General features: G+C 31.1%; 1 protein-coding gene across 1 annotated transcript; it reads left to right on the top strand.

The window, feature by feature from the left end:
• Nucleotides 1-803: 803 nt before the first annotated feature.
• LOC130800659 (60S ribosomal protein L38-like) lies at nucleotides 804-3,415 on the top strand. Its single transcript, XM_057664227.1, has 3 exons — nucleotides 804-945; nucleotides 1,509-1,692; nucleotides 3,174-3,415. Exons 1-3 carry the CDS (start codon nucleotides 853-855, stop codon nucleotides 3,194-3,196), a joined length of 300 nt encoding a protein of 99 aa, XP_057520210.1. The 5' UTR covers nucleotides 804-852; the 3' UTR covers nucleotides 3,197-3,415.
• Nucleotides 3,416-15,290: the final 11,875 nt, after the last annotated feature.

Below are 15,290 nucleotides of genomic sequence, written 5' to 3'. Positions count from 1 at the left end.
TCAGTAATTGATCAATTTAAGGACATAATTGACATCTTTTAAAATCAAAATTGATTTCTTTTACAAGTTATAAACTAATAATTTCGTTGATCACTTTATATATAATTGATCACTTTAAGGTCTCAATTAATCACTTTAACGTTAAAATTTAACATATTAAAAATGATATATCCATTTAAGGTTATAAATTTGTAAGTAAAAGTTGTTCACTTTTAATGTCAAAATTTATCTCTTTTATGTAAAAATTAAATACTTTAAGTTGAAATTGATCAATTTAGTGGTAGAATTAATATATTTAAAGTCAAAATTAAATTTTTATTTTTTAATTTTTGGCTTTTGGGCCCGCTCAATCGTACCGTCTGATATTGAGGCGGTCTCTTTCCAATATTTTTTTTTCTAAGAATTTGAAGTAAATAAGTTTAATAATATAAAAAAAATCTCAAAATAATTATTGGAGAAACTTATTTTCCAAAAAGAAGCTCTTTTAGCACAATGCTGAGGTTTTTTATTTGTTTGCACTTACAAACAACGGCCCATTACTAAGTTAAGTCAAAGGGATTCAACTTAGCAATTGGCTGCTGTTAGTAAGAGCGGCCCAATACTGAGCTAACTGCCTTGTATTAACAGCGACTCATTATTAAACTGAGCTAAGAAAGTCAGTTAGCAATTGGGTGCTTTTACTAACAAATACCAGACTTCAGTATTGGTCTAAAAGCGCTTATTTTAAGAAGTAAGTTTTTTCCACCGGTCATTTTAAATTTTTTTATATTATTTTACTTATTTACTTCAATTTTTCATTTTTTCCAAAACCGAAAGCCCAACTAAGCCGATCCACAAAAGGCCAGATGATAAATGCTAAATTTGATTAGGGTTTTAGGACGCCTCTGCGAAGCTCTGGTATTTTCCCCATTCCTAGTTCTCCGCCTTCCTACAGCAACCAACATGGTATTCTCTCTTTCCCTCTCTGTAAATCAGCCTTTTGGTTTTCTAGTACTTGCTTTCCTTTTTTTGATGTTTCTAATTTCTTTTGGTATGAACTTCTGTAAGAAATTTTGATGTGCAGAATAAATGTGTGTTGAGTTACGAATATATACTTTTTTTGTTAAAATAATAACCTGTTTGATTTGAACGAAATGATGTTAGATTGAGGTTATTCCTTGTGAAATCAAAGCCATGATTGCCTGTTAAGTTGATTTGGTTGCGATTTTTTTTCGATATGGAAAATTATTTTGGTTTTTTCATCGAGAATGATTTCATTTTTTGGTTGATTTTAAGTTAATTGAAAATCCAGTTAAAAGTGGTTGCACATCTTGAATTATTCACCTGGTATAGAAAATGTCTTTCATATCTTTATGAGGCTCATCAATTGATTTATATGAGTGAAGTACAATATCATGAGTATTTGATGCCATGAAACGTGTAATTAGTTTTTATTGATGATATCAATCATCAGAACTTCAGAATACCTGGTTTTGTTTGATGATATTTGGATGTATGTCGAAATGCAGCCTAAACAAATACATGAGATAAAAGATTTCCTTCTCACAGCGAGAAGGAAGGATGCTCGTTCCATCAAAATAAAGAGGAGTAAGGACGTTGTCAAATTTAAGGTTCGTTGCTCCAAGTATCTGTACACTCTCTGTGTGTTCGACACTGAGAAGGCTGACAAGCTCAAGCAGTCTCTTCCTCCAGGTTACCACTCGTGTCTGTTTATTGCCTTTATAATCATCTAGCATTATTTGTTTTCGGTGATTTTCATGTAACACTTTGTGCGTCAGATGAATCATATTTATAAATTGTAGGTTATACATACTTCATTGCAATATAGAATTAAATTAAATGCAATGGTGCCTAGTCTACTATTGATTGGTATAGTTGGTTACATTATTATCAAAAATACCAATATCAGTCTTAGTTAAGGTCATATGTCTAAACAAGTGAGTATTACCTTTATGTTTGTCAGCTGTTGATCTTTTTTCTTGTTGTTTTCCAATTGATGACAAGACGAGACGGAGGTTAGAGCGTGTCTTGAAAACGAGTAGTGATCTTGTTGAGTACTGATACTCTGTGTCTTAGGAGAAATAGGGTTTTTTTTTTTTTTTTTTTTTTTTTTTTTTTTTTTTTGTCATATATCTTCTATAAGAAAGTTCCGTTACTCTCTCTCCTGTCTCATGTTTCTCGTTTGCTGAATTAAAATGAAGAATACAATAAATTATGTCTTAGAAATGTATTCTGGTGGAGTTGATGAAAATAGAACGACACCAAATGTTGTATTTTTAAGGTTATACAGAAAGTAATACATGTTTAGGAATACTAATTGAGACATTGAAAATCTTAAAGTTGGAACATTAGTATAGTATGGAGGTACATTGATGATGTTTAGAAGCTTTAATGTAGAAATATTATATGTTATAAACATTTAGACTTGAGTTGGTAGTTAGATTTGAATTGCGGAGTTCAAGTGACATTATACGATATTAGTAATCTCATGGGCTGTCTTGGAAATTCTCTAGTATTTGGGGGTTGAATATATTAGATGGGAAAACATTGTAGAAGGGTCTAATATATTCGATGGGAGAACATTTTAGGGGGTTGAATATATAGATGGGTAAACATTGTTGGGCGATCTAATCAGATGGAACCCCTCATCTGTATTGGAAAATTTTGTGCTAGATTTTGCAATGTAGTTGATAAGATGAGAGGTGTAGGGTAGATTTGGAAGAATAAAAGGTGATTTGTAGGTTTTTGTGCTTTGCTCTTACCCTAATGAAACTGCGTGATGTATGATGATGATTAGAGGTGTCCATGCAGATGTTTAGGTGAGTTTCGCGTATAATATATTGGTTCAAGTTAATTGCAGTGCTTCATTATGTACTATATGTAAATATCTTTATAATTTAATTTTGATTCTAATATACGAGTTGTTTTGTGTCGGGTCAGGTCATATTCGATTTCGGTTAATCGGGTCAGGTCTACGAGTAAGTTATATAGTACCCCATATTGGGGTGAAATGTTGTCTTTCCAATCCAGGGAAAACTAATGATTAAAGAAGGATTTTGTGGTCAAGGAATTAGTAGATGAACTAGTCTCGCATCTACTAACCTATACTTTTGCTCTTCAATGATGATTGTCCATGTTTAATTCGTAGTGATATATCTCATTCGCTTGTGCAGGTCTCAGTGTCCAAGATTTGTGAGCAAGCTAAGCTTCTGTTGGAATTGTTGTTTTCATTTAGTAACTAGTAGCAATTGGAACCAACTGTTTTGCTTCAGTTATGCTTTTTTTTGTAGTTCTTTTGAACGAGATGCTTGAAGATAATATTTTGACGTCTAAAGTATTTCATTTCATAAACCGCTATATAACTTTGCATCTTTCCTGTTTAATGATGATTTCTTGATTTTGATATGTACTCTTATATTTGGTGGGTTGATCATCGTAAAAGCTCTATATTTCATAAGCAGAGCAGCTCAATACAGGGGAATGATTAACCCACGGGATTGGAGTGCCAGCAGTCATAACACTAACACTATGTTTAGATTAGATTGAGAGATTTAGAAGGAAAGGAAAGGGATGGATTTGAAAGAATGAATTTTCCTTTGTTTGAATAGCAACTTTGAAGGGGAGGAAATTAGGAGGAAGGGATTTGGGGGGTTTGAAGGGGTTAAATATATTTTATTCTTATTAATAGTCAAATTTTGTTCAATTTTGGAAAGATCTGGAAATAAAAGGATATGTTAACTATTAAAATAATGAAATAACTTTTACTCTTATTATTTTGTTTTATAATTTGAATGAAATTATGTCATTCCCTTCTATGATTTTGAAGTATAAAAATTTCATCTTTTCTATTTTCTTTCTCTTCTTTTCAATTTACTCCTAAACAAACAAATAAGTTATCTCTTTTATTTTCCTTTCCTTCCTTTTCTCCTTTCCCTTCCCTCTCTTTTCTTTCCCTTCTAGTGCTCTATCCAAACACAATATAAGTTTTGAACTTAAGATGTATGTGATTGTCATTACTTGAAGGTAAAAGCAGGATGAACATGAATTATTACCATATTTTCTTACCGTAGGTCTAGCGAGAGACCGTTTTACTATGAGATTAATAACCCACTTAGTCCAATTATAATTGTTTACTATACACAATCGTAGTTGATTAATTAAGGTTATAATTGATATTTTTATGGACAAAATTATTAACTTTAAAAAGTTTTAGCCGGTCATTAATAATTTGTAATTTCGATGTCAGAAGTAATCACTTTAAATTTATAAATGATCAATTTAAGGTTATAATGAACTCGTTTAAGATGATAAGCTATAATTAATCACTATACTAGTAATGACTTATAAATTTGCATTATAAGTTCTAAATTGATCACTTTAAGATTATAATTTATAATTTAAAACTTATTAGCTATCAAGTTAGAGTTGTCTCCTCTAATGTTATAATTGATCACTTTAAGGCTTAAATTGATCGTTTTATCATTAAAATTGAATATCTTAAAAAGATCATAATTGATCCATTTATGGTTATAATCTTGTAAATTGAAATTGATCATTTTAATGTCAGAATTGATCATATTTAGGTCAAAATTGATTTATTCTCCCTCCAATTCAGCACTAATGTTCCATTTTTATATTTGGTCAGTTTTCTAGTAATGTCCTATTTCCTATTTTAGTAATGGTTTTTCCCATTTTACCCTTACTGAATTCCCTCCTTTTGTTTACTTTTGGTAAACTTTTGCCTAATTATATCTATTCACTACTCATCTAGTGGTCTCCATGACATTTTCTTAATATATGTGCAAAACCGATATGAGATACTACTAGTGAATGGGAGGGAGTATTTATTTAATTGATCCATTTAAGGTTTAAATTAAGTTGAAATTGATCATTTAGAGTCCGAATTGATACATTTATGTTCAAATTGACTTTTCTTATATTATTGAGTCTTAGCCAGTCCATTAGTACCCGTCTCATAGCGAGGCTGTTGCTTACAAGTTTTTGCGATTTTCTTAGCTTAATCTATTCGGATTTGATATTGGTTCATATTTCATAGGTTCTAGAATGTTTGCTTGAATCAATAGTAAAATCTAAACTATGAATTAAATCTTTATAATTTGTTTATGAATTAATCGGAGGTGTTCATTTGGATCTTTAAATTGATTTGGGGTTAGTTATTTCAGGTCGATTTCAAATTTAAATTTTTGTTTATTTTTGATTTATTTATAATCTTAAATCAATTTTTATCGGGTCAAATTGAATTCAATTACAAGATCAAGTAAATATTGTATTATCTAATTTATTTTGAAAGAACCTGTAATTGTAACAATCGAATAGAAGTGCTATAACAATAGTAAGCCAATTATTCAACCAAATCAAATTTACTATGTGGGACTTTTTGGACTCAACAATTTGTGTACCTAGATTTAAAGGCAAATCTAATATATTGAATACATCTTCAGCACTAGCAGTGACCAAGTATCCTAGTTTATAAGGGATACACTGCACTATTTACAATATTCAAGAGAGCAACTAAGAATGGAATAATATTGGAAGGAAATTTTCAAAATATCACCTTTAACAACCTAGGAAACCCAATAGATTTCACATCATTAACTTTATCTTTTCTTTTCTATTATAAAGAAACATTCTTATTAATATCACGAATCTAATATACGATTTTACGATCTAAAAACAAGCAAACGATTCAAATCATATGTAGAATCGTAAGTTTGTTGAATCTTACGATTCTAATTAAAATAAAATTTATAGAGGTAGAATTATAACACCATTTTACAATCCTATAATTTAACGATTCGATTATACAAATTTATTTTTAATTTTTATAGAAAATTGTCAAAAAGTACCTAATAATTTTTTTTCCAAACAATACCTAATAAAAAAGTTTTGCCAAAAAATACCTAATAAAATTTTTTCTTTTCCAAAGAGTACCAAGTGACGTTTTCCTTCAGTTGACCGTTATATAACAGTTGATGGGTCAAAATCAAATATTCTTTTTCATCATCTTCAATTTCTTTTCTAACTTAACTTCGATTTTGAGTAAAAAGTAGAGGAAGAAGACAGTGAGGAAATTAAATTGGAAAAGAAATTGAAGATGAGGAAGAAAAATTTTTGATTTTGACCAGTCAACCTTTATATTTGACGGCCAATTGAAGGAAAACGTTAATTGGTACTTTTTGGAAAAGAAAAAAATTTTGTTAGGTACTTTTTGACAAAACTTTTTTTATTAGGTACTCTTTGGAAAAATAATTTTTATTAGGTACTTTTTAGCACTTTTCCCTAATTTTTATTAATTTTTCTTATGTACCATCTTTCATTAATTTTTCTTACGATTTATCCACATAGTTTTTAAAAAATAAATTTCTTTATTGCTATGAAGATTTATACAATTGTTAAATTTTCTTCTATTTCATTCAATTAAAAAAAAAAATGAATGAGGCTTTAATTAATAAACTTAAATTTTTCAGATGTATACTTATGTTAGATAGGAAATTTAAGTTTATTGCAGAATCTTACGATTTTACGATTCGATTCTACCGATTTGACTCTACAACTCTGAACTATTCTAAGTATAATCTCGATTTTAACAACCTTATTAACACTTCAACATATAAAAAAAATCATATCTGATGAATATTTATACATTAAACAACAAAAATATCTACGACACATATTGTTTGTAAAAACCTATTATATATCATACAAACTGATACTTCATTATATTAAGGCACCTACAAAACAATAAATAAAGACCTATTAAATACTTACATGAATACATACTTCATAAATGTAATCAAACTAAAACACAACTCCTAAACACATATAAAATAATACATAAATGGAAAACAACTACCACATATTTGCATTCAATTTATAAACACCTACTATACAATATATAAATGTTTAATTCATGAGCATAAACCCAACAACATAATAATAAAAGGCCTACAATATATTAATTAAAGAACTACATCTAATTTATAAGATGTATGAACACCTACTATAAAATAAATAAAACATTTACAGCATAATTGTAAACCCTTATAACACAATTATTAAAGAACTACTTCATAAACGTTAAATAACTACTTAAATATACATGTATCCCTACTTTATCATGTATAAACACCTACTATGCACAGGTAAAGACCTACAAAACGATAATTAAACACCTATCTCATAAACGTAAAACAACTTATACATTTGTATACCTACTTTATATATGTCATAAACATCTACTATACATGTGATAAATATCTACACCATAGCTCAAACAATAGTTATTAAATTATATGTATAAAACACCTATTTAATTAAATATATATCCCTACTTTAGAAACATAAATAAAATTTAAATTATATATGTACACGTATTATAATTTAACAACACCTATTTCATAAATTTCAAATCCCTACTATCAAGCATATATATATATACCTATTGTATGATTTGTAAACACCTACTTTATAACTTTATAGACCACCTACTTTATAAGTTGTAAACATCTACTTTGGTCTAAAACTACATTGGAAAAATTATCTCTTTATTAAATACTACTTCCTCCTATTTAGAGCTGTTCAAAAGTGACCCGACTCGAAAATCCGAATCGAAACTAAACCGACCCGAAAATGTGTTCCATTTTTTTGGTTTATCGAACCGACAGTACCCGAACTGAAGTTGTACCCGGACCGGTTGACAACCGAAAATGGAAAAGCTGAACCCGAGCTGTAATCGATTTTTGTAACAGACACATAACCGTTAACCGAGATTACCCGAACCTAATAATGACCGACCCGAGTCATATCCGACCTGAATTATGCTCGAAATCGAATTCTATCCGGCTAAAACCGACTTAACCCGAACGAATTTTAGATCGAACTACTGTAAACCTGAACCAATTTTTAACATAGAAGTATGATAGACTCATATTCTATCATCTTATTTGTTAATCTAATAAAGTGTTAGATATTTTAATAAATTAAATTTTTATAAATACATGGTTTCCTATATTTAGAGTTAATAATCAATGGTCAATCTTTATTTAACTACTTTTAATCGAATTAGATGAATATTGATAGAACTTTATAATTTTAATTTCCGGTCAAACAAGTAAAAGTAACAAAGTAATAATGATTACTAATTGATTTGCATTTTAACTGTTTTGCTTTAAATAAAGGGAATCTTGTCATCAATTAAAAATTGACTAACAACTTAATTTGATATTGATTCGATCGATAGTAATTAGTAATACGTAGCTGAATTTTGCTTTTAAAAAAAAATACTCAAACCCAATCTGTACCCGACAAAACCGAACCAATTAGTAATCGATGACAACCTGAGACCGATTGACACTCGACACGAACTTCAACCGACACTGAACTGATGCTAAACCGATAGCTTGAATAACCGATCTCCAACCGAACCGTGACTAACCGACTCGACCCGAGTGTGACCCGTTGTAACACATAGCCGAAAAATAATCGATCCGAAATGCAACTGAACCGAATGACACTCGTTCGAAACTGACCTGATCACCCGAATGAACACCTCTACTCCTATTATTCCTACTTGTCCCATTTACTTTTTGTTTACTATTTACTAATCACTCTTAATTTGTATTTTATTTTTAATCTATAAGTTAAAATTTAGTCATATTAGATCTTATTTTATTCATCTCAATGCAAAAATTATTAATATTAAATTTTATAATTTTTAATCATACACAATCAAAGATATTAAAGGTTAAAATATTGCCTCGGCATGTGCAAAAAATAAATGGAATAAGTAGGATGAATGGGAGGGAGTATTAGTTAACGATAGAGATCTGAATTTTCGTTAAGTATAGCATGTACATGTTAATTCTTTGACAAAATAAAAAAAAATTAGGTAGATAAAAAATCCTTGCGCAAAGAGAAGAATATATGCACAATAGAATACATCCACAAAGGAGAACCTCTATTCTTTGTATTATCATCATATTGTTAAATATTCTAATATTTTAAAATTTGGTGTAGTCAAAAGCGTATGGGAAGAACAAGAGAAAAAATTGGAAATTTTCAAAGATCTAAGTCGCCCAAACTTACTTGAAAATAATGGCAAAAGTGAGGATGTAGTTCACTCAAATCATTTGTTCTTACTGTATTGCAAGCTATATCTTTGTGCAATTAACATATTATATAATATGATCTACATCATATTGACCTTGCTATTTAGTTAAATTTATTGTTTAATATGACAAAGGAAAGATTATAAGAAACTACATACATAAATAGTATTTTTGTCAAAAACTATCTTTTTTTGTCAATAATTAAATGAAAGAAGTTTTTCTTTTTTTTTTTTGGTTAAAGACTATCAGTTATTTGTTAGGTAAATTGCATATGCTTTGCACATGCTACAGATAACGAATATTTGTTTATTGTTGAATGAGAGTCTTTAACAAAGAATTCGTTTTTTCTAGTTAGTTTTTGACAAAAAAAAGTTCAAGTGGATAATAAAAATGAGTGTTTAAGATGAAGAGAAATAATAAGTTTGTGAATGAGATTTTGAATTTTAAAAAAAAAAAGTTTGGGAATGAGATTAGATTAAGATTGAAAGTGAGATCATTGTGAAAAAGGGAAAAAGTGCAAAATGAGTGTGACTAACTAAAATGAAAACGGGTGCAAATTAAGAGGGATAAAGACAGTATATGTTGATAATGGTGACTTGAACCGAGTTTTTATCATTGAAAAGATGAATTACGGGTTTGCGGGTCGCGAGATTTGTAATGTCTTGCGGGAAATGTCGCAAAGCTACTGGTTTTATGAAGACTAAACTCACGAATCGTGAGTTAGGTTGCAGGTCGCAAATGAACGAAGCAAGTTTCTGATTTTAGAAAACGTGCATGTCGCGAGCCGTGAGTTTCTGGTGATTTTTGTGTTTTTTAGTTTTCTCACGTTTTTACGGTTGTTTTATTTTTCTTAGAGCCCAATCATCTTTTCTTTGGGATTTATTATATATATACCCCTCATTTAGGGCTAGGATTTCAAGCTACAAAATAAGAGAGAGTACACAACTTGAGCCATTATTTTTGTGGGAGAAAACTTGATTCATCTTTGTAATCTTTGCATTTTATAGTGAAATTTTTCGTTGTTGGTGCCGGTGGATGCAACTATCACATTGATAATGAACCACGTTAAATGCCAGGTGTTATTTCTTATTGTTTGCATTGAATTTCGTATTTTTTTTGTTTTCAATTCCGCTGTCGCACAACAGTTGGCATCAAGAACTTAGGTTTAATCCTTGGAGTATTTTTTGGGGGAAACAATGGCAGGAGATTCTATAATAGGAATTGAGAAATTTACCGGGAAGAATAGGTTTGGGTTATGTCAAATTAAGATGAAGGCTTTGTTGAAACAACAACAGATTTGGCGTCCATTGGCTGTAAAGAGTACTACTTTGGGGTCTGAAGACAGATTGACTGACGGGCAATTAGCAGTAATGGAGGAAAAGACTCATTCTACCATTTTACTAAGTTTGGATGATCATATCATCACAGAGGTTGCTTATCAGGGAACGATGGCTGAATTGTAGTTGAAGTTGGAGTCATTGTATATGACTAAGTCGCTGACCAACAAATTATTACTGAAGCAACATTTGTTTAGCCTCCGAATGTAATCAGGTACTCCTTTACGGGAACATCTAGAAAAACTTAACTCTATTTTACTTGATTTACGTAACTTAAATGTTAAAATTGATGATGAGGATGATGTGTTGATATTACTTGTGTCTCTACCGTCTAGTTTTGAGAATCTTGTGGAGTCTTTTGTTGTTGGCAAAGACTGACTGACCTTAAAAGAAGTGAAGACAGCACTTCACACTAGGAAGCTTCGTAAAAAACCTACAGGTGATAACGGGGATAATGGTCGTCGGTTTTTTGTTATGTCTAGGAAGTCTAAAACGAAAAAGGGGTTTAACAAGGGCAACAATGCTGGTTCGAGTGTTGGAAATAGCAATGATGGATCCGGTAAAACTGCTAGCAAGACTTGTTTTTACAGAGGTGTGTTTTTGGATGGGAAATAATTTGATTTCATTGGGTACCTTGAATGATTTGGGGTACAATGGTGTATTTTTGGATGAGGAGTTTTCTATATAAAAAGGTTTTGAGTTGGTACTTAAGGGTATCAAGAGGAACACACTTTATGTCTTTGAGGGTGTTATAATGTCTATTTCTGCAGTTTGCGCATCAGTGTCTCACCAGGAGATGACTAAGATATGGCACATGAGGCTAGGTCATATGGGGGAGAAGGGGATGCAACTATTGTCAAAGAGGGGGTCTTCTATCCGGGATCAAGGTTAACAACCTTGAATTTTGTGAGCATTGTGTGTTTGAGAAGGGTGCTCACATTACTCATGTTGTGCTCGATTATATCCATTCAGGTTGTTGGGGTGAATCTAGAGTTGAAAGTATGGGAGGTTTCGGCTATTTTGTGTCTTTTGTTGATGACAAGTTCCGATACACATGACTTAGGTTGCTTAAGTCAAAGGATGAGGCCTTAAAAGCTTTTAAGCAATGGAAAGCTTTGGTCAAGAATCGATAGAGTAAGAAGATTAAGAGGCTACGAACAAACAATAAGATATAATTTTGCAAAGAGGAGTTTAACCAGTCTGGTCCTCATGAGGGTATTGGTCGGCATCATACCGTTAAGATGACACCAACAGAATGGTGTTGCAGAGCGGGTTAATCAGACACTGCTACAGAGAGTTCGATGCATGCTCTCTAATGTAGGGCTTGGGAGGAGGTACTGCAATGAAGTTGTGAAGACAGCTTGCTATATCATTAATAGGGGTCCTTATACGGGAATTGACTTCAAAATCCCGTTTGAGATTTGGAGTGGTAAGTTGCTTAGTTTCTCAAATTTGAAAATTTTTGGTTGTGTTGCTAATTATTATGTTAGTGCGGGTAAGCTGGATTTATGAGCCAAGAGGGGGTGTTTTGATGGGTACGGTGATGGTGTGAAGGGGTTAGGATCTATTCACCTTCGGAGGGTCGGGTCATTCTTAGTAGGGATATTACTTTCGATGAGAGCACCATGAATTCCTAGAAGAGCACGGAGAGTTCTGATTTGGAAAGGGAAGGGGAGAACATGTTATAGACAGATGGGGTGCTTGAGGTGCATCAGTCTACCATTGCTGATTTACCTCGGGTACAATTTATTGATGAGGATGCTGAGGTTCCTATGTCGGGTACTCTTGAAATTGAGGTTACTTCTACTTCTCCAAACTCTGGGGAGGAGGTGGAGCAATCTAATCAGGAGTCATCTTGTCAATCTGACACCATTCTTGAGAGACTTAGACAAGTTAGCAAGAAGCCTGTTAGGGTGATTGAAGAGAAGGAGGGATGAAATTATTGTGTTGAGGAGTTAAAAGGTTATGCATTAGTGTAGCTAATAATGTAGAGTCATATTCACATGCCACATATAAACAAGAAATTAGTTGTAATGACTCGGCGCAATAGCTTGCCGCAATGGGTGAGGAGATTTTGTTTCTTTACAAGAGCATAGTGTGGGAGCAAGAAAAGGTACCGGAAGGGAGGAAACTTAAGAAGAAAGAAGGGTCATCAAACACTAAGAATGTTTGTTTTAGGCTAGTTGCTAAGGGGTTCAGTAAGGTAGAAGGGGTTGATTTTGTGGAGATATTCTCACTTGTGGTTCGATATACTTCTATTTGTGTGTTATTGTCAATTATAGCACACTTTAATCTTTAGCTGGAGCAGCTGAATGTTAAGACGACTTTCATTCATGGTGATTTGAAGGAGGGCATTCTGATGAAACTACTCGAGGGATTTGAGATTCCTGAAATGGAGCACTATGCCTACAGATTGCTCAAGTCATTGTATGGACTTAAGAAATCCCTTTGACTATGGTACAAGAGGTTTGATTCTTTCATGGTTTTATTAATAATATAATGCTAATTCATTTCTAATGTACACAGTTGCAATCAGCAAATAATCACCATAAATTTGTCACTAATATATACTCGATCATTAAAATAAATAAATAAACATATATATATATATATATATATATATATATATATATATATATATATATATATATATATATATATATATATATATATATAATATATATCATAAATAATACATACACACACACACACACAAACACACACAGATATATATATATATATATATATATATATATATATATATATATATATATATATATATATATATATATATATATATATATATATATATATATATATGTATATATATATATATATATATATATATATATATATATATATATATATATATACATATATATATATATATATATATATATATATATATACATATATATATATATATATACATATATATATATATATACATATATATATATATATATATACATATATATATATATACATATATATATATATATATATATATATATATATATATATATATATATATATATATATATATATATACATATATATATATATATATATATATATATATATACATATATATATATATATAAATACATATATATATATACATATACATATATATATATATATATATATACATATATATATATATATATATATATATATATATATATATATATATATATATATATATATATATATATATATATATATATATATATATATATATATATAACACTTAAATGAAATTGGTAAAATTTATAAAATTATGCATTCAACAAGGCTTTGAATCTTGTGTTGTGAGGCGGGCGTTGAGCTTTATGTAACGAGTCGAAGACGTGCCCGGTATTAGTCAAAGGACATATGACCAAAAGTATCCAATGCAAACTACAAACGCAAATTTAATATCAACAAATTAGAGAATATGTGAGCTTAGATAAAAATAAAAAAAAGTTCAATTTCAAAAATAAAACCTACTCTTTCACATATGGAGCCAGTATGAACGTGTGTTTAGATGCAAGTGAATTTTTTAAAGCAGTCTCAATGTAAGGTTTGACGTCATCTGGCAAATTTACGCATCTAATACCCGAAATCGTTTCAGGACAGAAACATCCAATTTTTATTGGAGGTTCACAACAATTTAGCTCCTCAAAAGCCGCACTAAACTCATGAATAAGAAAATTTTGTTAGTAATTCGGTTATTAAAACAATTAAACAATAACGCCCGAATTGTAAGATAATGAACATCACCTCATGTAGACATGGATAAGAGCTACATTCAACATGTCTCCTCTCAAAAATTGCCCAATATCACTAGGACCGATAATTACAAAAGGGTTTTCAGCAAAGCTGAATTGGTCCTTCTGTAGGGGTAGCATGATTGGGTTATCCTCACACATTCGAGATGTACATGTGTGCAGCCGTTTGCAATCTAGAGAGAGATCTTTTAGCTCCGCATCAGTCAAAATTGGATTAGTTGCCATCGACTTTGAACCAGCCTTTGATGCGGAACTGATCTCTCTCTTAAAGCCCTTTGGACTCTTTAGTAATTTGAATTTATACAATTTAATTAGTGTAAGCATGCAATTAAAATAATAAAAATAAATAAGATACAAATGATTATTACCTTGGCAGTGAATCAGACCTAAGCATATGACTATGCGATGAAACTACCTTGGGCGTCTGATAGTTTCTCAAGGCTCTATTCTAGCATTGGAACTGGGAGTGAGAAATCTTCAAACCCCTTTACAATATTTTCTACGGTTACACTTATTTGGCCACCTGTAACTTTGGTTGGCTGTGCCACACTATATGCAACCTCAGTTAAGTCGCCACCACTGGCCACATCTAACTAAGGCAGTAATAGAGAACAAGGAGTCGCCTCCTGAAAATGGTGTTGATAAGTATACTTAGTATCACAATATAAAAAAACACGTTGCAATTTAAATTAATAGGTGCTTATATGTTAAAAATCTATGTACCTTTACCACAGGTTCGAGTGTTGGCTCAGGATTTTGAGCAACGGAGTTCATGGTCTCTTGTGTAGGATTTTGAGCTTCGGCGGTAGTAATGGGCTGGGGTGTTATATTTTGAGCTACGAGGGTATTGGGCTCGGGTGTTGGCTCGACCAAAGCCTTAGGATCCCCATATTGACTTTGCTGATCATCGACAATCATATTTGCCAAGTCTACAATGGGTGCTCCTATCTTCTGCAAAACGAATGCAACTTTGTCGAGTACGTCCTTCGTAATTTCTCTTTTGAGGGTCGCTACTTCTTCAGGTAGCATCGTTCTTGATTGAGTAGCGACAT

The sequence above is a fragment of the Amaranthus tricolor genome, chromosome 15 (assembly GCF_026212465.1).
Source record: "Amaranthus tricolor cultivar Red isolate AtriRed21 chromosome 15, ASM2621246v1, whole genome shotgun sequence".
In the NCBI taxonomy this organism is placed as follows: Eukaryota; Viridiplantae; Streptophyta; class Magnoliopsida; order Caryophyllales; family Amaranthaceae; genus Amaranthus; species Amaranthus tricolor.
Note: the sequence above shows the minus strand (reverse complement) of the source record. Positions and strands in the feature narration are given on the sequence as shown.